The sequence below is a fragment of the Pantherophis guttatus genome, chromosome 16, assembly GCF_059756535.1.
Source record: "Pantherophis guttatus breed Tessera chromosome 16, ASM5975653v1, whole genome shotgun sequence".
NCBI lineage: Eukaryota > Metazoa > Chordata > Lepidosauria > Squamata > Colubridae > Pantherophis > Pantherophis guttatus.
In genome coordinates this window covers 6,107,071-6,130,771 of record NC_142078.1, presented here as the reverse complement: position 1 = coordinate 6,130,771, position 23,701 = coordinate 6,107,071, and the positions used below count along the sequence as shown (strand labels likewise).

The 23,701-nt window shown below is 43.6% G+C and overlaps 1 protein-coding gene and 2 long non-coding RNA genes across 8 annotated transcripts in view; 1 reads left to right on the top strand and 2 right to left on the bottom strand.

Annotated features, from left to right (window-relative positions):
• Positions 1-5,265: 5,265 nt before the first annotated feature.
• Positions 5,266-23,528, top strand: AK1 (adenylate kinase 1). Of its 6 annotated transcripts, none has more exons than XM_060682099.2 (7): positions 5,266-5,515; positions 10,782-10,827; positions 14,156-14,191; positions 15,727-15,890; positions 18,623-18,739; positions 21,361-21,552; positions 23,211-23,528. In XM_060682099.2, the coding sequence occupies exons 2-7, from the start codon at positions 10,818-10,820 to the stop codon at positions 23,277-23,279; spliced, it is 588 nt and encodes a 195-aa protein (XP_060538082.1). In that variant the 5' UTR covers positions 5,266-5,515; positions 10,782-10,817; the 3' UTR covers positions 23,280-23,528. The 6 variants fall into 6 exon arrangements, with proteins under 6 accessions (XP_060538082.1, XP_087735664.1, XP_060538084.1 ...); XM_087879538.1 differs by having other exon boundaries at positions 5,441-5,515; positions 10,653-10,827; XM_060682101.2 differs by lacking the exon at positions 5,266-5,515 and adding an exon at positions 6,959-7,098.
• On the bottom strand, positions 9,035-9,599 carry LOC132709171 (uncharacterized). The gene is made up of 3 exons (XR_015730105.1): positions 9,462-9,599; positions 9,243-9,350; positions 9,035-9,122 (listed from the first exon to the last, which is right to left on the bottom strand). It is a non-coding gene; the product is annotated as an uncharacterized LOC132709171 (long non-coding RNA).
• Positions 12,270-23,701, bottom strand: part of LOC148111788 (uncharacterized) — a 37,447-nt gene continuing 26,015 nt past the window's right edge. Inside the window, exons 3-4 of the long non-coding RNA XR_015730104.1 lie at positions 15,933-16,287; positions 12,270-12,866 (exon numbers count right to left, since the gene is read on the bottom strand). This is a non-coding gene — a long non-coding RNA (uncharacterized LOC148111788). The remainder of the gene's footprint in view (positions 12,867-15,932; positions 16,288-23,701) is intronic.

Below are 23,701 nucleotides of genomic sequence, written 5' to 3'. Positions count from 1 at the left end.
GGAAGAAAACGCATGACTTAATGTTCATGAAAAATGCTGCCCAGGAACTAAAATGTTTTTTGAAGCCAATTTTTTTTTTTGAAACCAAATGCAAAAACGGACACCAGGATGAGTTTCGGGACGAAATTCCATGTCTAAAAATGGTGTTACTTCCACTTTTTAAAAATCGAGCCTTTTTGGTGCCTGGGGAAGAAAATGCATGACTTAATGTTCATGAAAAATGCTGCCCAGGAACCAAAATGTTTTTTGAAGCCAATTTTTTTTTTTTTTTAAACCAAATGCAAAAACGGACACCAGGATGAGTTTCGGGACGAAATTCCATGTCTAAAAATGGTGTTACTTCCACTTTTTAAAAATTGAGCCTTTTTGTGCCTGGGGAAGAAAACGCATGACTTAATGTTCATGAAAAATGGTGCCCAGGAACCAAAATGTTTTTTGAAGCCAATTTTTTTTTGAAACCAAATGCAAAAACGGACACCAGGATGAGTTTCGGGACGAAATTCCATGTCTAAAAATGGTGTTGCTTCCACTTTTTAAAAATTGAGCCTTTTTGGTGCCTGGGGAAGAAAACGCATGACTTAATGTTCATGAAAAATGCTGCCCAGGAACCAAAATGATTTTTAAGCCAATTTTTTTTTTGAAACGAAATGCAAAAACGGACACCAGGATGAGTTTCGGGACGAAATTCCATGTCTAAAAATGGTGTTACTTCCACTTTTTAAAAATTGAGCCTTTTTGGTGCCTGGGGAAGAAAACGCATGACGTAATGTTCATGAAAAATGCTGCCCAGGAACCAAAAAGTTTTTTGAAGCCAATTTTTTTTTTTTGAAACCAAATGCAAAAACGGACACCATGATGATTTTCGGGACGAAATTCCATGTCTAAAAATGGTGTTACTTCTACTTTTTAAAAATCGAGCCTTTTTGGTGATTGGGGAAGAAAACGTGTGACTTAATGGTCAGGAAAAATACTGCCCAGGAACCAAAATGTTTTTTGAAGCCAAATTTTTTTTTGAAACCAAATGCAAAAACGGACACCAGGATGAGTTTCGGGATGAAATTCGATGTCTAAAAATGGTATTGCTTCTACTTTTTAAAAATCGAGCCTTTTTGGTGCCTGGGGAAGAAAACGCGTGACTTAATGGTCAGGAAAAATACTGCCCAGGAACCAAAATGTTTTTTGAAGCCAAATTTTTTTTTGAAACCAAATGCAAAAACGGACACCAGGATGAGTTTCGGGATGAAATTCGATGTCTAAAAATGGTATTGCTTCTACTTTTTAAAAATCGAGCCTTTTTGGTGCCTGGGGAAGAAAACGCGTGACTTAATGGTCAGGAAAAATACTGCCCAGGAACCAAAATGTTTTTTGAAGCCAAATTTTTTTTTGAAACCAAATGCAAAAACGGACACCAGGATGAGTTTCGGGATGAAATTCGATGTCTAAAAATGGTATTGCTTCTACTTTTTAAAAATCGAGCCTTTTTGGTGATTGGGGAAGAAAACGCGTGACTTAATGGTCAGGAAAAATACTGCCCAGGAACCAAAATGTTTTTTGAAGCCAATTTTTTTTTTTGAAACCAAATGCAAAAACGGACACCATGATGATTTTCGGGACGAAATTCCATGTCTAAAAATGGTGTTGCTTCCACTTTTTAAAAATCGAGCCTTTTTGGTGCCTGGGGAAGAAAACGCGTGACTTAATGGTCAGGAAAAATACTGCCCAGGAACCAAAATGTTTTTTGAAGCCAAATTTTTTTTTGAAACCAAATGCAAAAACGGACACCAGGATGAGTTTCGGGATGAAATTCGATGTCTAAAAATGGTATTGCTTCTACTTTTTAAAAATCGAGCCTTTTTGGTGCCTGGGGAAGAAAACGCGTGACTTAATGGTCAGGAAAAATACTGCCCAGGAACCAAAATGTTTTTTGAAGCCAAATTTTTTTTTGAAACCAAATGCAAAACCGGACACCAGGATGAGTTTCGGGATGAAATTCGATGTCTAAAAATGGTGTTGCTTCTACTTTTTAAAAATCGAGCCTTTTTGGTGCCTGGGGAAGAAAACGCGTGACTTAATGGTCAGGAAAAATACTGCCCAGGAACCAAAATGTTTTTTGAAGCCAAATTTTTTTTTGAAACCAAATGCAAAAACGGACACCAGGATGAGTTTCGGGATGAAATTCGATGTCTAAAAATGGTATTGCTTCTACTTTTTAAAAATCGAGCCTTTTTGGTGCCTGGGGAAGAAAACGCGTGACTTAATGGTCAGGAAAAATACTGCCCAGGAACCAAAATGTTTTTTGAAGCCAAATTTTTTTTTGAAACCAAATGCAAAAACGGACACCAGGATGAGTTTCGGGATGAAATTCGATGTCTAAAAATGGTATTGCTTCCACTTTTAAAAATCGAGCCTTTTTGGTGCCTGGGGAGGAAAACGTGTGACTTAATGGTCAGGAAAATGCTGCCCAGGAACCAAAATGTTTTTTGAAGCCAATTTTTTTTTTGAAACCAAATGAAAAAAATGGACACCAGGATGAGTTTCGGGATAAAATTCCGTGTCTAAAAATGGTGTTACTTCCACTTTTTAAAAATTGAGACTTTTTGGTGCCTGGGGAAGAATACGCATGACTCCACAGTCAGTATCTTTCTCAAGGCTGTCTCCCAGGGTTACCCACAGCGACCGGAGGGGTGTGGTCACTAAAACCCTCAAAATTGCTCTATTGGCTGAATGTGATTGGTGACATTCCCTGGGGGGAGGGGGAGAACAGGGTCTTGATTAGGGACGTAAATTACATGGGGGAGAGCTGACTTCACTTGGGTACGTGCTGACATGTTGCTCCTAATAAATAACTGGATTTCTTGGCTTGAGGCTCATGATTCAATTAGGGCATCCGCATGTGACCCCTCCTCCCCCCCCGTTCCTGGCACGCAATGGCCCAGTAGGCCTATTTTTCTTTCTCACCTGGCTCCAGATCCTCTCTATGCATCTGGGGAGGGTGAAAACAGCCTTCCACACCTTCTCGGAGGCCTGAAACGGCCCGTTTTCCAACTTTCAGTTGGACAGGAAGTGACTTTCTTGTGTCCGCAGCCTCCAGAGACTCCTAGAGAAAACAACTTTCTCAAGCCTCCAGGAGGGCAAAAACAGCCTCCCCAGGCTCCAGAGGCGGGGCCAGTCAGAATTTTTCCTACTGGTTCTCCGAACTACTCAAAATTTCCGCTACCGGTTCTCCAGAACTGGTCTGAACCTGCTGAAACCCACCTCTGCCCCGAACCCCATCTATTCTCTGCCTCCCGAGTCCCAGCTGATTGGGAGGAAAAAATGGGGATTTTGCAGTAACCTTCCCCTGGAGTGGGGAGGGAATGGAGATTTTGCAGGATCCTTCCCCTGCCATGCCCACCAAGCCACGCCATGCCCACCATCACTGGTGTGGGATATTTGCACACCCATTTTGAACCTCCGTTTCTGGGGTTCTTTCCTCTCTAAGAAATCCCAGAGAATCGAACCCGTGTCTTTGGACTGTTCTTGCAAACCGGGCTGTGACTTCCTTTCTACCAGAGTTGGGTTGTTTTCTCATAACTCTTCCAGGCATCTTAATTATCCTGTTTTCTGGGGGTTTTTTTGGTGTGTGCATGTATGTCTAGATTTGACACTGCACAGTTTCTTTGGCCCGTGCCAAGACTCTCCAAAGGAAGAAGAGAGAAAGGGGCAGGTGAGGTCACCACCACTGATACAGTCCAGACCTGATTCAAATTGTTGTTTTCCTGAACCCGGGTCGAATCCGAAGCCCGCTTGCTTCCCGTTTCATCAGACCAGAAGCTGAGACCGACTGGGTGGGAGTTCCTGCGGGGAGAAGTTTGGGGACGGGAGGCCAGGGGTCATTGATGGACTGCAGGCAATTAACCTGCTTGTTAAGCAAACAGGAATGGAAAGAAAATACGGGAGAGAGCCAAAAGGCAGAAGAAATGAGCTGCCGGTGGACAAGGTTAGAGCTACTGGTGGGGTCAGCCAGAGCCTGAAGTGGAGAGGGCATCTCCTTGGTCAGCCTGTCCATTCCCTCACCCTCCTTCTCTCTCTCTTTCTCCCTCCTTCTCTCTTTCTCCCCCCTTCTCCCTCTCTTTCTCCCTCTTCTCTTTCTCCCGCCTTCTTTCTCCCTTCTTTCTCTCTCCCTCCTTTCTCCCTCTCCCTCTCCTTTCTCCCTCCTTCTTTCTCCCTCCTTCTCTCTCGTTTTCTTTCTCCCTCCTTCCCCCCTTTCTCCCTCATTTACCTCTCTTCCTCCTCCTCTCTTTCTCCCTCCTCTCCTTTTTTCCCTCTCTTTCTACCTCCTCTCTTTCTTTCTCCCTCTCTTTTTCTCCCTCTCCCTCTTCTTTCTCCCTCAGGTGCTTTAGAGAATAGCTTGACCCCCTCTTCTTTGTGGCAACCCCTAAGATAATGGAACCCTGCTATCCTGTCTCCCCTAGTCCTTCTTTTCATTAGACTAGAATAGAATAAACAGAGTGGGAAGGGACCTTGGAGGTCTTCTAGTCCAACCCCCTGCTTAAGCAGGAAACCTTACACCACTTCAGACAAATGGTTATCCAACCTCTTCTTAAAAACATCCTGTGTTGGGGCATTCACAACTTCTGGAGGCAAGTTGTTCCACTGATGAATTGTTCTGTCAGGAAATTTCTCCTTAGTTCTAAATTGCTTCTCTCCTTGATTAGTTTCCACCCGTTGCTTCTTGTCCTGCCCTCAGGGGCTTTGGAGAATAGCTTGACTCCCTCTTCTTTGGGGCAACCCCTGAGATATTGGAAGACTGCTATCACGTCTCCCCTAGTCCTTCTTTTCATTAAACTAGACATACCCAGTTCCTGCAACTGTTCTTCATATGTTTTAGCCTCCAGTCCCCTAATCATTTTTGTTGCTCTTCTCTGCACTCTTTCTAGAGTCTCCACATCTTTTTTACATCGTGGAGACCAAAACTGGATGCAGGATTCCAAGTGTGGCCTTACCAAGGCATCATAAAGTGGTATTAACACCTCACCTGATCTTGATTCTATCCCTCTGTTGATGCAGCCTAGAACTGTGTTGGCTTTTTTGACAGCTTCCGCACACGGCTGGCTCCTATTTAAATGGTTGTCCACTAGGACTCCAAGATCCCTCTCACAGTTACTACTATTAAGGTCCCACATATATTGTACGGGTGCATTTTGTTTTTCTTGCCTAAATGTAGAACCTTCCTTTTTTCACAATTCACGGAGCGAATGGTTTTAGCCTCTCTGTGCCTTAGCTCTCTTTTACCAGCCTCCTTCTGCCTTCCTTTCCAGATCTGTCTCTCCTCTCCCCTCCTCCCCTATCATTGCTATTCAGCTCCCGTCTGTGGGCACCCGTGGCTGCCAACGCTCCCTCCTTCTCCCGTCATGCCTTGAAGTGGTTCTCTATATAGGGAGGTAAAAATAACCATGCAGAGTGGCCGGTGGCGGAGAACACAGCCTTCTCTCTCTGTGGCTGCCTTTGTCTGTTCCTCTTCCAGCGCTGAGAGGTAAGTGCAGAGCTGTTTTTTTCAGGATTTTTTTTTTTAAAAAAACCATTTTGCTAAATGCAGGGGCATCCTTCGGGGAAAAGACAAAGGGAAAGGAGAACGGTGGGTGCCTTGAGTTTCTCCCCTTCATCTCCTTCAGCACAGATCATTGGAGAAGATTTAAAAAAAAAACATTTCTCTTGACGGTTAGAAAAGCAGGAAGCAGCTCTGAGCAGGGATTTGCAACAGTGCTTTTAATTTAATTTAATTTTTTTTTTTTTTTAAAAAGGGGGATCTGCAGCCAAATAGACCCAGGGCCAAAGTTTGTGGGTAATTCGACATGTTATGCTTTGATCCATAAATGATTGTGTTGTATGTGCATCTCTGCACCAACTTTGGGAAAGTGTCCGGTTGCAATAACCTTGACTGACCTCTTAGCTTTGCGTCTGTTGATCCAAAGCTGCTGGAGAGGAGGGAGGGGGGGGGGCTTTAGAATCATTTTTTTTCAAGGAGGGGGGTCTCTGTCTTCCTTTTGCCCCCACCCCAACATGCAACATTGCCCTGGCTAAACAGCTGGAATTTTGCATGAGTTTTATTTATTTTTTGCTGGGAATCAAGAGAGAGGCTGATAACTTCCGGCCCCCCGATTTTAAAACCGTGCCAATATCCTAAATAAGCCACTTTGGGGTGGGTGGGTGGGTGTAAATTGAAACAAAAATCCCCCAGCCAGATTTGGAGGTCATCAAAAAGGGATCGCTGGTGTGCAAAGGGTAGCGAACTATAGGATCTGGAGGAAATCCAGATACTGGCTTAAGCAAAATGGAGAAGTTCCAGTTTTGTTCTCCTTTTCACCGTCTTTTCGTTCTTTCTTGCAAATGTTTTCTCCCTTTTCCAGCATCCAAGGACCTTTGAACCGTCCTGGTGGGCTGCCCCGTTTAAAAGGCAAGGGAAGGGGGAAAGAAAATTTGAATAGCAGCTTCCTTATCCAGCCAGTTCCTCGCCTGTAGAAAGCTAGCATCTCAGGACAGCCTCCCCGTACGCTGATTTAACCCGGCCTTCCCCAAAGGATCTAAACAGCAATTTTAACATGTGCATGGCAGTCCCCCTTCCCCCCCACACTCCACAACCCCCCTATAAGGTAGGCCGGGATGACAGAGAATAAATAGCCATCTAGGAAGCATTTGTGGCTAAATTTGAACCTGGGATGCATCCGAGGATGGAAAGGATGCTTAAATTCGGACTATCCACATTGGTTATCCTGGGGATTTTAACTGCACCACCTGGAGAGACATCACAACACAGAAACACACACCTATATATACCCCTTGTCCTTAGAAAACCAACAGGGAGGTTCTAGATTTCTCCAAGGGAGGAAGTTCTGGGATTTTGTGTTGTTTTGAAACAGCCCACACACCTGTCATTAAACTCTGCATCACCTCATTGTGATGATGGGGTTACCTCATCATGATGATCACATCGCTTGGATGTTAGGAAGGAAGGTGTCATTCCAGGAGCAGATTCATCATTAACCATCTTCCTTCACTCGTGTTTCCTGACATCTGCTGGTGGAAGGATGTCTAGCATAGTTTTCAACTGACTGGAAGGTACCTGTTGTTTTTTTTTCTACTCCTTTCTTGGGGGTGTTTAGAGAGCCCTTTGAACCATCCTTGGGGTGGGGTGGGGGGTGGCCCAGTGAAAAGGTAAGGGAAGAAGGAAGAAATTGAGTTGGCTGCTTCTTTACCCGGCCAATTCCTTGCTTGCAGAAAGCTAGCATCTCAGGACAGCCACGCCGATTTAAACCTGGGAGGTAGACAGCAATTTTACACAGGTTTTCAAGAGTGTGTGCCTTTTGATGCGGTGTTTTTGCAGGAACGGGAAATTTAAACTCCTGACATGCTTCAATTCCCTTGGGAATAGAAATGCGGCAAAATAAAATAAATAGTAAATAAATTCACCCACCCACCCACAAAATCCACTTTAAAACTTCAGGAAGAAATTTAAAACTTGGCTCTAGCCTCCCCCCAACTCACTTTCTCCAGCAAAGATTTACGGCGGCTGAGTTGCACTTTGCAAAACACCTTATTAGGTGTAAAAAAAAAAAAGAGAGAGAGAGAGATGTAACCAGACCTGTTTGCTTCTCCCCTTAAACCGTGCCAGCATCTATTCTCGGACTCCCTCCTGTCTCTCGGCGTCTTCCTGAAATTACATTAGTAGATTTTTTTTGGGGAGGTGGTGGAATAACCCAATGTAAAGACGAGCTGCTGTTCAACCATGAAATTCAACGCCACCCCAAAAAAAAAAAGCTTTCCGAAATCTAACCGCGATTCGATTCATGGGAATCGGAGAAGCCCACGAGGTGGGTTTCAGCCGCTGACCTTTTGCAAGTGGGGAAACTGAGGCCTTGAAGGATCAGGTAGCAAGCCAGGATTGCAAGCCGCGATGCAAGCAGGATTTTAATCGAGGGCTCGGACGGGAGCAAAGATGTGGTTTGAATCAAGGAAAGGCAGCAGCGCAACCGATTCTTCATTTTTAAGAGTTGGAGAACAAATGGAATAAGATATCCATTTGCTGGCGAGGTTTTTTTTTTCCCCTTTCCTGCAAAAGTCAGGCTCCTTTTTCACAGAATGGAAATGAAATCACCCGAAAAGTTGTAAAACTAACAGGTTTGGGAAAAGTATCGATCCATCAATCCAGATTGAAGGCTCATTTCAATTCAATTTCATTCAAGCCTTTTTTTTGTCTTGAAATGAGCCTTCAGTCTGGACTGATGGATTGATATGCTGTGGAGTCCACATCGATTCTTCCAAGCTTTATTTATTTTTATTTATTTATTTGTCAAGCGTATATCAGATAACAGATATAAGTATAAACATGATTATGAATACATGAAATGGATATGAATAAAAGGGAACATTAGGACAGGGACGGAAGGCACGCTGGTGCGCTTATGCACGCCCCTTACAGACCTCTTAGGAATGGGGTGAGGTCAACAGTAGACAATCTAAGGTTAAAGTTTTTGGGGTTTGGGGATGAGACCACAGAGTCAGGTAGTGCATTCCAGGCACTGACCACTCTGTTGCTGAAGTCGTATTTTCTGCAATCGAGTTTGGAGCGGTTCACTTTAAGTTTGTATCTATTGTGTGCTCGTGTATTGTTGCGGTTGAAGCTGAAGTAGTCATTGACAGGTAGGACGATGTACAGATAATTTTGTGCACTACGTTTAGATCAGACCGAAAGCGACGTAGTTCGAAGTTGTCTAAGCCCAAAATTTCAAGCCTGGTGGCATAAGATATTCAGTTGTGAGCAGAAGAGTGGAGGACTCTTCTTGTGAAATATCTCTGGACTCGCTCAATTGTATTAATGTCCAATATACAGTGCGGGTTCCAGGCAGACGAGCTGTATTCGAGAATTGGTCTAGCAAAGGTTTTGTATGCCCTAGTTTGCAGTACAATGTTATCACTGGAGAAGAAGCTACGCAAGATTAGGTTAACAACTCTTAACGCCTTTTTGGCGATGTCCTTCAGCATTGGTCCTTCAGCAGTTCCAGGGGTCTATCTGTACTCTTTGCAATGGTCATCTTCGCACTTATAACTTCCCAAAAGCAGAAAAATAAAATGAGTAAGATCCCCTAGTGAAATAGTTCAGAAGAAGGCACAGGTTATGCTTTTCCTTTTGAGTCATTTTTTTTTTTTCCAGAGAGAAAGGGGGAAAAATGCAAGGAATGGTTCAACCTTCCTTAGATGCTTACCAGCTGGGTGGTCCACTCGCCACACTGCCAGGGGATGATGGGCATTTTAATCCACCCTCTCCAGGCTGAGTTAGACGCCAGGCCGAAGTAGCAGATGACTGCTTGAACCTAGATAGGAAATCCAACAATATTTTTATGGAGATCTGGAGAACCGGAGCTTTCTCATCTCTACCACCCAAAACCTCCCTGTCTGAGACCCAAACAGGTACTTAGAGATACCTCCTGGGGAATTTCATTGCTTCAGCTTCCCCCCACGGTGGTCCTTCTTGCCTCTGCCCTATGGCGTTGAGGTTTTCTTCCTAAGGCTTGCCGGTACATCCGAGGCAGGAAGCAGTTGCCATGGAAACCTCTTCCCAGGTGATGCATGCATTTTTTTTCCTCCCTCCATTCACGTAGCTCTGAGTCAGAGGCTGCCTCCCGGCTGTCACATTGACAGCGATCCTTGGACTCTTGTTTCCTCCGTTGGATAGTTGCCGGGGTGATTCTACCTGGGAGGGTTGGACTCGGTAAGATCTCCTCTGCATTCATGGTCGAACCTTCTCAGGATCTGCCAGCTTGGAAAAAAAGGAAGGGGGGGAAAAAAAAAATCAGTTGCCGTGTCTAACCCAAGATTGGTTTTGGTGTTCCAGAATAGATTGAGGTAAAGCGGTTGTGTTTTATTTTATTGGCTTTATTTTTTTTATGTGTGTTGTCCCCCCCCTCGCCCCCCCAAACATCTGTAGGGATGATTGAAGGTTTTATTTGAGGTGGCAGTTGGGGAGATCTTTTTTAAAAAGGGAGATGGGAAGGATTTAAAAACACGGCAAAATTGAGAGAAGTCATAATTATTGTTGTTGTTGTTGTTGTTAGTTGTGAAGTCGTGTCTGACCCATCGCGACCTCATGGACCACGTTCCTCCAGGCCTTCCTGTCCTCTACCATCCTCTGGAGTCCATTTAAGATCACGCCGACTGCTTCAGTGGCTCCATCCAGCCACCTCCTTCTCTGCCGTCCCCTTCTTCTTTTGCCCTCCATCGTTCCCAGCATTAGGCTCTTCTCCAGGGAGTCCTTCCTTCTCCTTAGGTGGCCAAAGGATTTGAGTTTCCTCTTCAGGATCTGGCCTTCTAAAGAGCAGTCAGGGTTGATCTCCTTGAGGACTGACCGGTTGGGTGGCCTTGCAGTCCAAGGGACTCGCAGGAGTCTTCTCCAGCACCATCGTTCAAAGGCCTCTCCATTCTTTGGTGCTCAGCCTTCCTTATGGTCCAACATTCACAACCATTCATTGCAACTGGGAAAACCATCGCCTGGACTATACACACTTTTGAGGGCAGGGTGATGTCTCTGCTTTTTAGTATGCTGTCTAACTTTGCCATGGCTTTCCTCCCCAGGAGCATGAAATAATTATTTTATGCTTAATTATTTTTGCTGGCAGCCTTGAATTATTATCCTGTCTGGTTTTGGAAGAGGAGATTGGAGCCATCAAGGAATTTCCTGAGTCGCTGGGATGACGCCCTTCAAGAGCTGCGATCTTCAGTCTAATCAGTTCTTCTGTTTCTTTCAGACAGAGGAGGTGGTCATCACCCCAGAACCCTCCAGAATGGTAGCAGGTCAGTGAATTTTCTTTCTTTCTCAATTTTGGTGGATCTTTCAGATCAATCAAGCCAACGTTAGTAGTTATCCTCAGAGAAATTTAGGTTGATCCTCATCTACCAACACCTCTTTATGATGTTCCAACTTCTGGACACCCCAAGATGCTCCATTCTTCGCTCCCGTTTTCCCCCCCCCAAAGAATGAAAATTTAGTGTTCAGTTTATCATCTCATCCAGTCTTCAAGAAAATAGCATCAAACCCTCTCCGAATATCGTATCGTATAACAGAGCTTGGAAGGGACCTTAGAGGTCTTCTAGTCCAGCCCCCTGCTCAAGCAGGAGATCCTCTACCATGTCAGACAGGTGGCTGCCCAGTCTCTTCTTAAAAGCCTCCTGTGATGAAGCACCCACAACGTCTGAAGGCACTGGAGCTTCACCTCTTGACGAGGAAGTTCTGGAGATCTTTTTCTGTGCCAGTAATAGATTCCACAGTCTGAAAAATAATTTGGAAATGCTGGTCAAGGTTTTCTAGATCCCAGATCCCTTAAGGCAGGGGTGTCAAACACGAGGCCTGTGGGCTGGATCCAGCCTGTGATGTGGTCAGATCCAGCCCACGGGGCTGTTCTGGTCTACCAAATGCGAAGAAGAAAGATTAGGCCAGCATAGCTTCGGCACCAGTCTACCCAATGCGAAGAGGAAACATGCCAGCAGTTTGGGGAGTGGCATCAAGATGCCCAGTTGGCCACGCCCACCCAGTTGGCCATAGTTGGCTGGCTCCCCGAGGTCAACCACAGCCCCGATGCGGCCCTCAATGAAATTGAGTTTGTCACCTCTGCTCTAAGGCCTGTTGGCTATCATTGCTTGGACAGTTTTTAAGTTAACAGCCTTATACTGTGGTCTGAAATTTGCAAGTGGAAACACCCTTCGATCCAACAAGTACAAGCATGTCCCAAAGATGCTTTCTCAAGAAGCGACTGGACTTTTTTTCCTCGAAGATATTTCGCTTCCCGTCCCAAGGAGCTTCTTCAGTTCTGACCTGAATTATTCAGATGCAGTCAGAAGTTCACTCAGAACTGAAGAAGCTTCTTGGATGAGAAGTGAAATGTCTTCAAGGAAAAAAGCAAAGCCCAGTGGCCTCTTGAAAAAATAAATAATAATAATAATAATAAAAAAGCACCTTTGGGACACCCATGACCTGGATGACTGAGAATCTTCACAGACACCAAACATCACAAGTACATTTCTTTGGCATTAGCGTCAATCCAGCGCATTAGTGGGTGAGTTTTTAGCCTGAAGTCAATTTATGAAGCTGGCTTGAGAGGTTTGCAACAATGCCAGATAACCGTTCGTCTGCAGGACTCAGTTTGGGCTGGATGGGGGCATTTCTCCATCACTTAGTACCCAAGATGTAACTGGAGCTGATACGTTGGCGTTAAAAGATAGACTCCACAGTTGAGTTACAGCTTCTTCTCTCTCTTTTTTTGGTTTTTTATTTGTTTTATTTATATAACATTCAATTTTCATCGAACAGTGTGTGATCTGGGTAGAGTTATTTTTAAAACAATCATAATACACATATTTGTTGTGGTATTCATCACCACAATATCGATGATATAATAATATAATAATAATAGTTAACATCATCTTCTTTTAACAATTTTCCACTTTAGCATTTCCTCTTTTTACATCTCCTCCTTTCTAACTCCTGTTTCTGTTGCCTAGCCATTGATAAAATACACCCCATTTCAAAAAATATCCAGTTTCTTCTTTATCCTTAATAGCAAGTGTTAATCTATCCATTTCTGCGCATTCTAATATTTTCTTAATTACATTCACCTCAGACGGAATCTCATCATTTTTCCATTGTTGCGCAAATACAATTCTAGTTGAGTTATGGCTTCTATAGGCTGCGTTTCCTCTGGAATTGGGTGTTAAAAGCAAGGGGGGAAAAAGATATACAAAAACTCTCAATCCAGACATTCTGACTAGACTCCGGAGACTTCATAATTTCCTTACGGCTCATTTCCTCAGCTCTTCGAGGATATAATTCTAGAAACCTGTAATCAAAGGAGAATTCTCATTACAGGTTGTCTGTGAAACCTGAAACTGTTTTTATTTTTAGCTCTCCCGCTTGGCAGTCTTTACATTTTCAACCAGGTCTGGAAAAAGTTTCTGGGCTCCTGAGAAGCATCATTCAAAGAAACTGTAGCAAAATGAATGAAGGCCCTCTAATTTTGGGCTCCCATATTTGCAGCCCTCAGAAATCGGGGAAATAAAACTTGCTGATTGCTGCAGCACCTGAGATGATATTAATTGTGAAATAACCTTGTAATGGAGAGTCTTATATCCATTTATAAAGGGTTCAAATCTTTTGCAAAGATAGATAGAGATAGATAGACAGACAGACAGACAGACAGACAGACGGATGGATGGATGGATGATAGATCGATGTAAATAGATGATTGATAGATAATAGATACATAGAAACATAGATGATAAATAGATAGATAGGTAGGTAGGTAGGTAGATAGATAGATGATAGATGGATGATAGATGGATGTAAATAGATAGATAACTGATAGATAATAGATACATAGAAACATAGATGATAAATAGATAGATAGATAGATAGATAGATAGATAGATAGATAGATGGATGATAAGATGGATGTAAATAGATAGATGATTGATAGATAATAGATACATAGAAACATAGATGATAGATAGATAGATAGATAGATAGATAGATAGATAGATAGATTGTAGATGGATGATTGATGTAAATAGATAGATGATTGATAGATAATAGATGGATGGATGGATGGATGAATGGGTGGGTGGGTGGATGATAGATGGATGATGGATGTAAATAGATGATAAATGATAGATAGATAGATAGATAGATAGATTAGATAGATATGTTAGAAGATAGATGATAGATACATGATATAGATGATTGATTAGATTAGATAGATATATATAGAATAGGTAATAGAGAACAGATAGACAGATATAGACAGAGATGTTAGAAGAGAAGACAGATGATATATGATATAGATGATTGATTATATAGATGTAGATAATAGAATATAGATATATAATTAGATAGATAGATAGATAGATAGATAGATAGATAGATAGATAGATAGATAGATATGGATGGACGGATGGAGAGGGAGAGGGGTAGAGATAAAGAGAGAGATAAAGAGAGATGGTGGGATGGATGAGGGGGGAATCCTTTTTAAAAACAAGTTCACAAACCCAGATGGGTATCTTGTGCGAGCAACCAAGAACTGACTTCTCCGCCAGATCCTAACAGGTTTTTCTCCCCTTTTTTTCCTGGCAGAAAAATTGAAAAACCACAAAATCATCTTCGTGGTGGGTAAGTCTTAAGCCATCGCAAAGTAGTATTTCTTTTGGCTCCACAAGAAAAAAAAAATACTTTTAAGGACTTTTCATCAGGGTTCTAACTAAAGTGGGATTGGATTCCTCTTGACAAGTTTGGGTTAGAGCCCAACTCAACAATTCCCCAACTCAACCCAGAATAAAATATATTTTTGCTGCAGAGCCAAAGAAAGAACCCTCCAGATTTCCATGCAGGGGGTCTTTTAAAAATTTGTTGCTTTACTTTTTCATGTCAGAAAAATAATTTTTCACGTCAGAAAGAAATAATTTCCCAGCAATTAACCTCCTTTCAGTTTATACGTCCCTTGCATTTAGAGGATTATGTTTTCAAAATGTCTCAACTGCCCTCCAGTTGTGGCCAAAGGCAGTAGGGACAATGTCCATCTCTTGACACCATCCACGGTGGGTTGTGGGGAGTGGTCTCCCCAAAATTGAATCCTGCTGCAATAAAGGTGGATCTAAACTAAGGTTGCTGTTGCTTGAAGAAAACTAGCGTGCAAGCAATATTATTTTCAATGGGGGGCCCTTGGTGCTCTCCGAACTTGCTTATTTTCATGCAGACGTTTCATGACCCAACTAGGTAATATCATCAGTGCTAGAAGGGGACGGGGTTTGGGAGGAGGAGGAAGAGGAGGAGGAGGAGGAGGGGGGAGGATGAAGTGAAGGAGAAATGTGGGGTCCTTGGTGTTCTCTGAGCTTCCTTGTTTTCTTGCAGACGTTTCTTTTTTTTTTTTTAATTTGATTTTTATTATAACATATAGTGATACATTCAGTACATTTTCGGTTCAATTGTGCAATTATATACATATATACATCTACATGCATTATTACTTGTCTATTATTTGATATTGTTTCTTAAAGCTAGATTTAATTTCAAAACACTTAAAGATAATAGTGCTCAAATCTCTAAAACTAAATGTAATACTATTCATATGGATTTTGTTAATTAATTAGCATTTAATCTCTATTTCCTTCTTTATTTCTTTTCCCCATCCATTCGTACCACATGTCCCACACGCTATAAAATTCCGAATCTTCTCTGTCATTAATTTCTGAAGTCAGTTTGTTCATTTCGGCGCACTCCAATATTTTCCCAATAACATGTTCTTGAGGTGGTGTTTGTTTTTCTTTCCAATACTGGGCAAAGGAAATTCTAGCGGCTGTCAGAATATGTATAATTAAATACTTTTTCTTTTTTGCATATTCAGTTTTCAAAATTCCCAGGAGGTAACATCATCAGTGCTAGAAGGGGATGGGGTTTGGGAGGAGGAGGAAGAGGAAGAGGAAGTGAAGGAGGACTGTGGGTCCTTGGTGTTCAGTGCTAGTCTACTGCAGTACTACCAGTAGCACTGATGATGTTCCCTAATTGGGTCGTGAAACGTCTGCAAGAAAACCACCAAGCTCAGAGAGCACCAAGGACCCCCTCCTTTCAATCCCGAGCTACAAATATTCCCCTTTATTAATTATTTTTAATCCCTGATTCTGTGCCTGATTGCCCCGTGTCTTCTACAGGAGGACCAGGTTCTGGGAAAGGAACGCAGTGCGAGAGGATCGTCCAAAAATATGGCTACACTCACTTGTCCACCGGTGACCTGCTACGAGCGGAAGTCAGCTCCGGCTCGGATAGGGGGAAGAAGCTTTCGGCCATCATGGAGAAAGGAGAGTTGGTCCCTCTGGTGAGTTAGAAGACCTTCTGATCAGAGGTGGGTTCTACTTACCTTTACTACTGGTTCGCAACCGGAGTGCAGATCGTCCATTATGACGTCCGGGTGGGTAGATGGAGCCTCCCGCTTTTACTACCGGTTCGCAAGAACCGGGAGCAACCCACGTCTGCTTCTGATGTTCCTCAGCCTTGGAGATCTTCCATGCTGTTGGCTTCCTTCATCTCCTGCTCTTCAATCCCAACCCGATTTGACTCCAAGGTGCAGGCTGTCCATAATTCGAAGCCAAACACTCAAGTGAATAGACATCCACCACATCGCACCTCAATCGCGACCCAAATTCCCAGTCTCTGGAAATGTTCTCGTGATGTTTTCCTCTTCCGTCTGATCTACATTACAGGCAGTCCTTGACCTAGAACGGTTTATTTATTTATTTAATTAATTAATTAATTAAACTTATATACCGCCCTTCTCCCCAGGGGGACTCAGGACGGTGGACAGCCAGAAATTAAAACACATATAGTACAAAAGTTAAGAAAAAACTAAAATAAATTAAATCAGCGGCATTACCAATTTAAAATCCCAAATCTACAAAATCAAAAAAGGTCCCAATTTAAAACCCAAGAACCAATAAAATTAAAAGATTAAAAATCCCCCATTAAAACCATTTAAGCTAGGCCGGCTTGTTGGAATAAATAAGTCTTCAGGGTTTGCTTAGCGACCATTCAAAGTTACAACGAACGGCACTGGGAAAAAAAAATGACTTACGATTGTTTTTAACAACCACCGTTGCAGCATGCCCCACATTATTCCTCCTCCCTTCTAGCACTGATGATGTTCCCTAGTTGGGTCAGGAAACGTTTGCAAGAAAACCACTAAGCTCAGAGGCTTGACAACTGACTGGTGTTTATTTATTTATTTTTAAAGTTTTTTTTATTTTTATTTTTTATCAACATATTCAAACGTAGTGTCTTTTGTCCATCATTCATCATGATTCATTCATCTTGTTCTTTAACTTCCATTTGCTAATTAGTTGTTTGGGTCTGCTCTTCTACTATCTCCTTCCTTTATTTCAATACAACCTTTCCTTTTCTTTTCTTCCCTTCTCTCTCCTCTTCTGTTTCTTTCTACTTTCCTCATTCCTCCTCTCCTTCCCTTTTCTACTTCCTCTCCTCTTTCCCCTCTCTTCTCTTCTTCCTCCCTTTCTTACCGTCTCCCCTCCTCTTTCCCCCTTCTTTTTCCCCCTCCTTTTCCCGTTCTTCTTTTCTTCTCTTCTCACCTCCCAACTCTCCTCCCTCCCCCTTTTCAACTCCCTTTTTCAATTCAATCTGACATGGTATCCGAGCAGCCCCGATTTCTATTCACATACACCTTCATTTCAAATTCCTTTTTTTTTAAAATTTGATTTATATGCCGCCCTTCTCCGGAGACTCAGGGCGGCTTACAATGCGCTAAGCAATAGCCTTCATCCTTTTGTATATTTATACAAAGTCAGTTTATTGCCCCCACAATCTGGGTCCTCAATTCACCTACCTTAGAAAGGATGGAAGGCTGAGTCAACCTTGAGCCTGGCGAGATTCGAACCTGCAGTAATTGCAGGCAGCTGGTCTTAATAACAGGGTGCTTTAAACCACTGTACTACCAAGGCTCTTTTTTTACTTTATAATTATATCTCTTCTTACATTCCTGTACATTATTAATCAATCCACGTGTCAACTGGGCATAACATTTTTGTGCCCTCATTCTTCATAATTCATCATCATTTCTTAATACAACTGACTCATATTTATGACCGTTGCAGTGTGTCCGAGATCAGGCAATCCCTTTTTGCGACAAACAAAGTCGAAGGGAAAGCCAAATTCACTTCACAACCCACAGCAAAGGGGCTGGTGGCTCAGCAGACTAATAGCATTGTGATTAACACCAGCTGTCTGCAATTACTGTAAGTTTGAATCTTACCAGGCTCAAGGTTGACTCAGCCTTCCATCCTTTCTAAGGTAGGTAAATTGAGGACCCTGATTGTGTGGGCAATAAGCTGACTTTGTATAAATATACAAAAGGATGAAGGCTATTGCTTAGCGCATTGTAAGCCGCCCTGAGTCTCCGGAGAAGGGCGGCATATAAATCAAATTTTTAAAAAAAAGAAAAGAAAGAGAAAGAAAGAGAAAGAAGGAAGGAAGGAAGGAAGGAAGGAAGGAAGGAAGGAAGGAAAGAAAGAAAGAAAGAAAGAAAGAAAGAAAGAAAGAAAGAAAGAAAGAAAAGCTGACTTTTTATAAATATAGAAAATTATGAAGGCTATTGCTTAACGCATTGTAAACCGCTCTGAGTCTCCGGAGAAGGGTGGCATATAAATCAAATTAAAAAAAAACAAACAAAAAACCCCAACCAGATTACTAACTCATCAGAGGCGGCGGTTCCCTTCACGGCGCATGGTCGTAAAACGAGGCAAAATTCACTTAACCAACGTCTCGCTTAACCACAGAAAATATGGGGCTGCCCTTGTGGTCGAGGACTACCTAGGCTGGCTGTTGTGTAAAGAAAATCAAGGAAGCCACGTCAAGAGTGAGGAAAGGTGGAATATAAATAAATACCGGACGAGATGCAGGATGGTCTTGGGTTAGAAATATCCCATCAGTGGGGACCCCAACGAAATCCAAGCTCCTTTCCCGGTTCTTTGAATCCAGAGCTCTGGAATTTCCCCCCAAACTTTGCAAAATTGCTCCTTACTCCAAACTCTTCGTCCGTAGGACACTGTTCTGGACATGCTGAGAGACGCCATGTTGGCCAAAGCAAATGAGTCCAAGGGCTATCTGATTGACGGTTATCCCCGGGAGGTGAACCAAGGCGTGGAATTTGAGAAGAAGGTAAGAACGTGGTGGTGAATCTCAGGTCTCTGTCAGAGTGTTTACAGCGTGACTACTATTTTGGGACACGGTGGCTCAGTGACTAAGACGCTGAGCTTGTCGATAGAAAGGTCAGCACTTCAGCGGTTCAAATCCCTAGTGCCGCGTAACGGGGTGAGCTCCCATGACTTGTCCCAGCTTCTGCCAACCTAGCAGTTCGAAAGCATGTAAAAAAATGCAAGTAGAAAAATAGGGACCACCTTTGGTGGGAAGGGAACAGCGTTCCGTGCGCCTTTGGCGTTGAGTCACGCCGGTCACATGACCACGGAGACGTCTTCGGACAGCGCTGGCTCTTCGGCTTTGAAACAGAGATGAGCACCGCCGCCTAGAGTCGGGAACGACTAGCACGTATGTGCGAGGGGAACTCTTTACCTTTACTATTTTGAGACAACCCTTGCATTTTTTACCTGCTTTCGAACTGCTAGGTTGGCAGAAGCTGGGACAAGTCACGGGAGCTCACCCCGTTACGCGGCGCTAGGGATTCGAACCCCTGAACTGCCGATCTTTCAATCGACAAGCTCAACGTCTTAGCCACTGAGCCACCGGGTCCCTATTAATATAAATATATATTTATATTCTAAATAGGAAGGAATATAAGCCCTTCCATTCCCCACCACCATCCAGTCAGAGCTGAAGAAGCTTCTTGGATGAGAAGCGAAACGTCTTCAACGAAAAAACAAGAAAGTCCAGTTGCCTCTTTAAAAAGCACCTTTGGGACTCCAGAGGAAAAGATTTCAAAGCTTGGGAATGTTGCTCCCTCATTTTTTTTTTCCCCCAGGGAGCTTTTGATTTTTGGGCATGACGGGTGTTGTTATTATCGAATTATTATTAATATGATTGGAGGGGGATAAAGCCACAAGAGGGCAGTGCAATCTCTTCTCGCAGTCTTCTGCTTGGCCAAAAAATATGAATTCGGATCTTAGCAACTAATTAGGGTGGGTTGTTGTTTGGCTAAATCTTGTTTTGTTTGATGGCTTGCAAGATGCTTTGATCTTGTCATCCCGCCGTTATTGATCCGTTAACAGAAAAGGGCCAGGTGAAATTTGCAACACGTGAAGGAGGGGTTAGAGGACTTGTGTGGACGACCAAATAATTGCAAACTTGGTCTTCTCTTTCTTTTCCTTCTTTTCTCCTCCTCCTCAATCTTCTTTTCATCTATTTACTTTCCCTCCTCTTTCTCCTTCTCCTTTTCGTCTTCTCCTCTTCCTTCCCTTTTCTTCTTCTTCTTCTTCCCTCTTCTCTTCTATCTTCTTTTCACCTATCTTCTCCTTTCTCCTTCTCTTCCTCCCTTTTTATCTACTTTTTATCTCTTCTCTTCCTCCTCCTTCTCCTCATCTATCTTTTCATCTATCTTCTCCTCCTCTCTTCTTCTCTATCTTCTCTTCCTCCCTTTTTATCTACTTTTTATCTCTTCTCTTCCTCCTCCTTCTCCTCATCTATCTTTTCATCTATCTTCTCCTTAACCTTATCCTCCTCCTCTATCTTCTCTTCCTCCCTTTTTATCTACTTTTTATCTCCTCTTCCTCCTCCTTCTCATCTCTTTTCATCTATCTTCTCCTTTCTCCTTCTCTATCTTCTCTTCCTCCCTTTTTATCTACTTTTTATCTCTTCTCTTCCTCCTCCTTCTCCTCATCTATCTTTTCATCTATCTTCTCCTCCTCTCTTCTTCTCTATCTTCTCTTCCTCCCTTTTTATCTACTTTTTATCTCTTCTCTTCCTCCTCCTTCTCATCTATCTTTTCATCTATCTTCTCCTTAACCTTATCCTCCTCCTCTATCTTCTCTTCCTCCCTTTTTATCTACTTTTTATCTCCTCTTCCTCCTCCTTCTCATCTCTTTTCATCTATCTTCTCCTTTCTCCTTCTCTATCTTCTCTTCCTCCCTTTTTATCTCTTCTCTTCCTCCTTCTCATCTATCTTTTCATCTATCTTCTCCTGAACCTTATTCTCCTCCTCCCCTTCTCTTTTCTCATCCTCCTCTTCCTCCCCTTTTCTTCTTCTTCCCTCTTTTTCTTCTTCCCTGTTCTCTTCTATCTTCACCTATCTTCTCTTCCTCCTTCTTGATCTATCTTCTCTTCCTCCCTTTTTATCTACTTTTTATCTCTTCCTCCTCCTTCTCATCTATCTTTTCGTCTATCTTCTCTTTAACCTTATCCTCCTCCTCCTTTTTTCTCATCCTCCTCTTCCTCCCCTTTTCTTCTTCTTTTCACCTATCTTCTCTTCCTCCCTTTTTATCTTTTTATCTCTTCTCTTCCTCCTCCTTCTCATCTATCTTTTCGTCTATCTTCTCCTTAACCTTATCCTCCTCCTCCCCCTTCTATTTTCTCATCCTCCTCTTCCTCCTCTATATTCTTCTATCTTCTTCTCCTTCTCCTCTTTCTCCTTCGTCTATCTCCTCTTCCCCCCCTTTGATCTATCTACTTTTCGTTTCTTTTTCTCCTCTTCCTCCTCCTCCTCCTCCTGGTCTATCTTTTCACGTATCTTTTCCTTAACCTTTTCCTCCTCCTTTTTCTTCTTCTCCTCTTCTTCCTCTTCCGCTTCCTCTTCATCTCACCTTGACTTCTCTTTGAACGTTCCCGAGCAGATCACTGCCCCCACCCTGCTGCTCTACGTGGACGCTGGGAAGGACACCATGGTGAAACGGCTGCTGAAACGAGGAGAGACCAGCGGGCGCGTGGACGACAACGAAGAGACTATCAAGAAGCGTTTAGATACCTATTACAAGGCCACCGAGCCTGTCATCGCCTATTACGAGAAGAAGGGAATTGTCCGCAAGGTGAGTCAGGTGGATGGTTTGGAAACCTCTCACACGAATTTACCTTTTGTCTGAAATTGGAAATGTTGTTTCCAGGAGATGAGGTTGGGACTCCAGAGGGAGTCATTTCAGTCACATAAAAATTATTGGCTGAGCCATTTGCCCCTTCCTTCCTTCCTTCCTTCCTTCCTTCCTTATTCCCTCCCTCCCTTCCCTCCCTCGCACATCTCCCTTTCTTTCTTCCCTCACCTCCCTCTTTCCTTCTTTCCTCATTCCCTTCCTTCCTCATTCCCTTCCCTCCCTCACCTCCCTTTCTTTCTTCCTTCCCTCCCTCTTTCCTTCCTTCCTTCCTCAATCCCTTCCCTCCCTCCCTCCTTTCTTCCCTCCCCATCCTTTCCTTCCTTCTTCATTCCCTTCTCTCCCTTTCTTCCTTCCCTCCCTCTTTCCTTCCTTCCTTCCTCCCTCATTCCCTTCCCTCCCTCACCTTCCTTTCTTTCTTCCTTCCCTCCCTTTCCTTCCTTCCTCCCTCAATCCCTTCCCTCCCTCCCTTTCTTTCTTCCCTCCCCACCCTTTCCTTCCTTCCTCATTCCCTTCTCTCCCTTTCTTCCTTCCTTCCCTCCCTTTCCTTCCTTCCTTCCTCCCTCATTCCCTTCCCTCCCTCATCTCCCTTTCTTGCTTCCTTCCTTCCCTCCCCTCCCTTTCCTTCCTCCCTTCCTCATTCCCTTCCTTCTCCCCTCCCTCTTTCTTTCTTCCCTCCCCTCACTTCCCTTCCTTCCTCATTCCCTTCCTTCCCTCACCTCCCTTTCTTGCTTCCTTCCTTCCTTCCCTCCCCTCCCTCTTTCCTTCCGTCTTCATTCCCTTCCCTCTCAACTCTCTTTCTTGCTTCCTTCCTTCCCTCCCCTCTCATTCCTTCCTTCCTCATTTCTTAAAAATACTCCAGCTATCGCAGGCAATGAAAGGAACCCCCCCCCATTCTCTTGAGTTATGAGGATGGGCCAGAATCATTCATTATTCTCAGGGGCTTCCCTCCAGGTCTTATCCTGCTCAGCATAGCAAGGTGCTGACTAATTGGCTGCTAGTGGAGGGAAGAGGTCCACGCCAACATTGGGAGGATTTTGGAGAGAAACAGAAGGGAAATGGAACTTGGGTGGGGAGGAAGCAATTCCCAAGATTTGAAGGGTTGACCTTGTGCTAGGACCAAGATTTGAAGATGGATCCTCCTCTGCGAAACAGAATTGGGGGGGGGGGAGGTCTAACCTTCAGACTTAGATGAGGTGTTTTGGCCTTTACCTATCATCCTAAACCATGAGATGTTTTAACATTGTTTTCATGGAATGAAGAAGTGTTGAGCGAAGCCCAAAGCATGGTTTGAAGGCATCAAGCTTGGCTTCCCCTTGGAATCCACCTGATGGCTTAGGCAGCTGGATGAACCTGGGCACCAAGATGGTCAAGGGTGAAGATAGGCTCCTCCAGACTAGATCAGATGGGTCTTCTCGTGGTCCTCCCATTCTCTCTTTGAAAGCCCCCTAAGCTGGTGGACCAACATTCAACCTGGCTAGGATTCCTTCAAGAAGGCCTCCACGGAGGGAGGGTGGACAGCGACGCTTGGATGTCGTCTCAGAAGACGGCAACTTCAGGATTCTCCTCCTGAGCTCTGTGGCTTTCTCCCCCACCTTCAGGTCAACGCAGAAGGCACGGTAGATGATGTCTTCAAGCAAGTCTGCACTCATCTAGATGTCCTCAAGTAAACCCCCTCCTCCGAGGAGCTTCATCCCCTCCACCACCACCCCCTCCCCCAAGACTCAGATCTGTGTAGATGAGCCCCTCCCCTCCCCTTCCCGCCGCTCTGCCTCCCTTTTCATCTCCAAAGACCGCTGGGGAGGAAGTGGCTTCATCCTGTTTTCGTGGACAGAGGCCCCATGGAGGAAATTTCAAGGACAATGCGCACGGCTTCCTTAAAACCTCCTCTGGCAAAGTAAATCTGGCTTTCGTGAGATGAGATGTTTTTATCCTTTTCTTTTTTTCAAGGAATTTTTTCGCCCTTAAACATGGGGAGCTGAGGGGGTGGGGAAGAAAAATGTCTCCTTGGTCCTTTTTTTTCTTTCCAGGAATGGAGAAGTTCTCCTGCAAATTCCAAGATGGGTCGAGGACAATCTCGACCCGCTCCTGA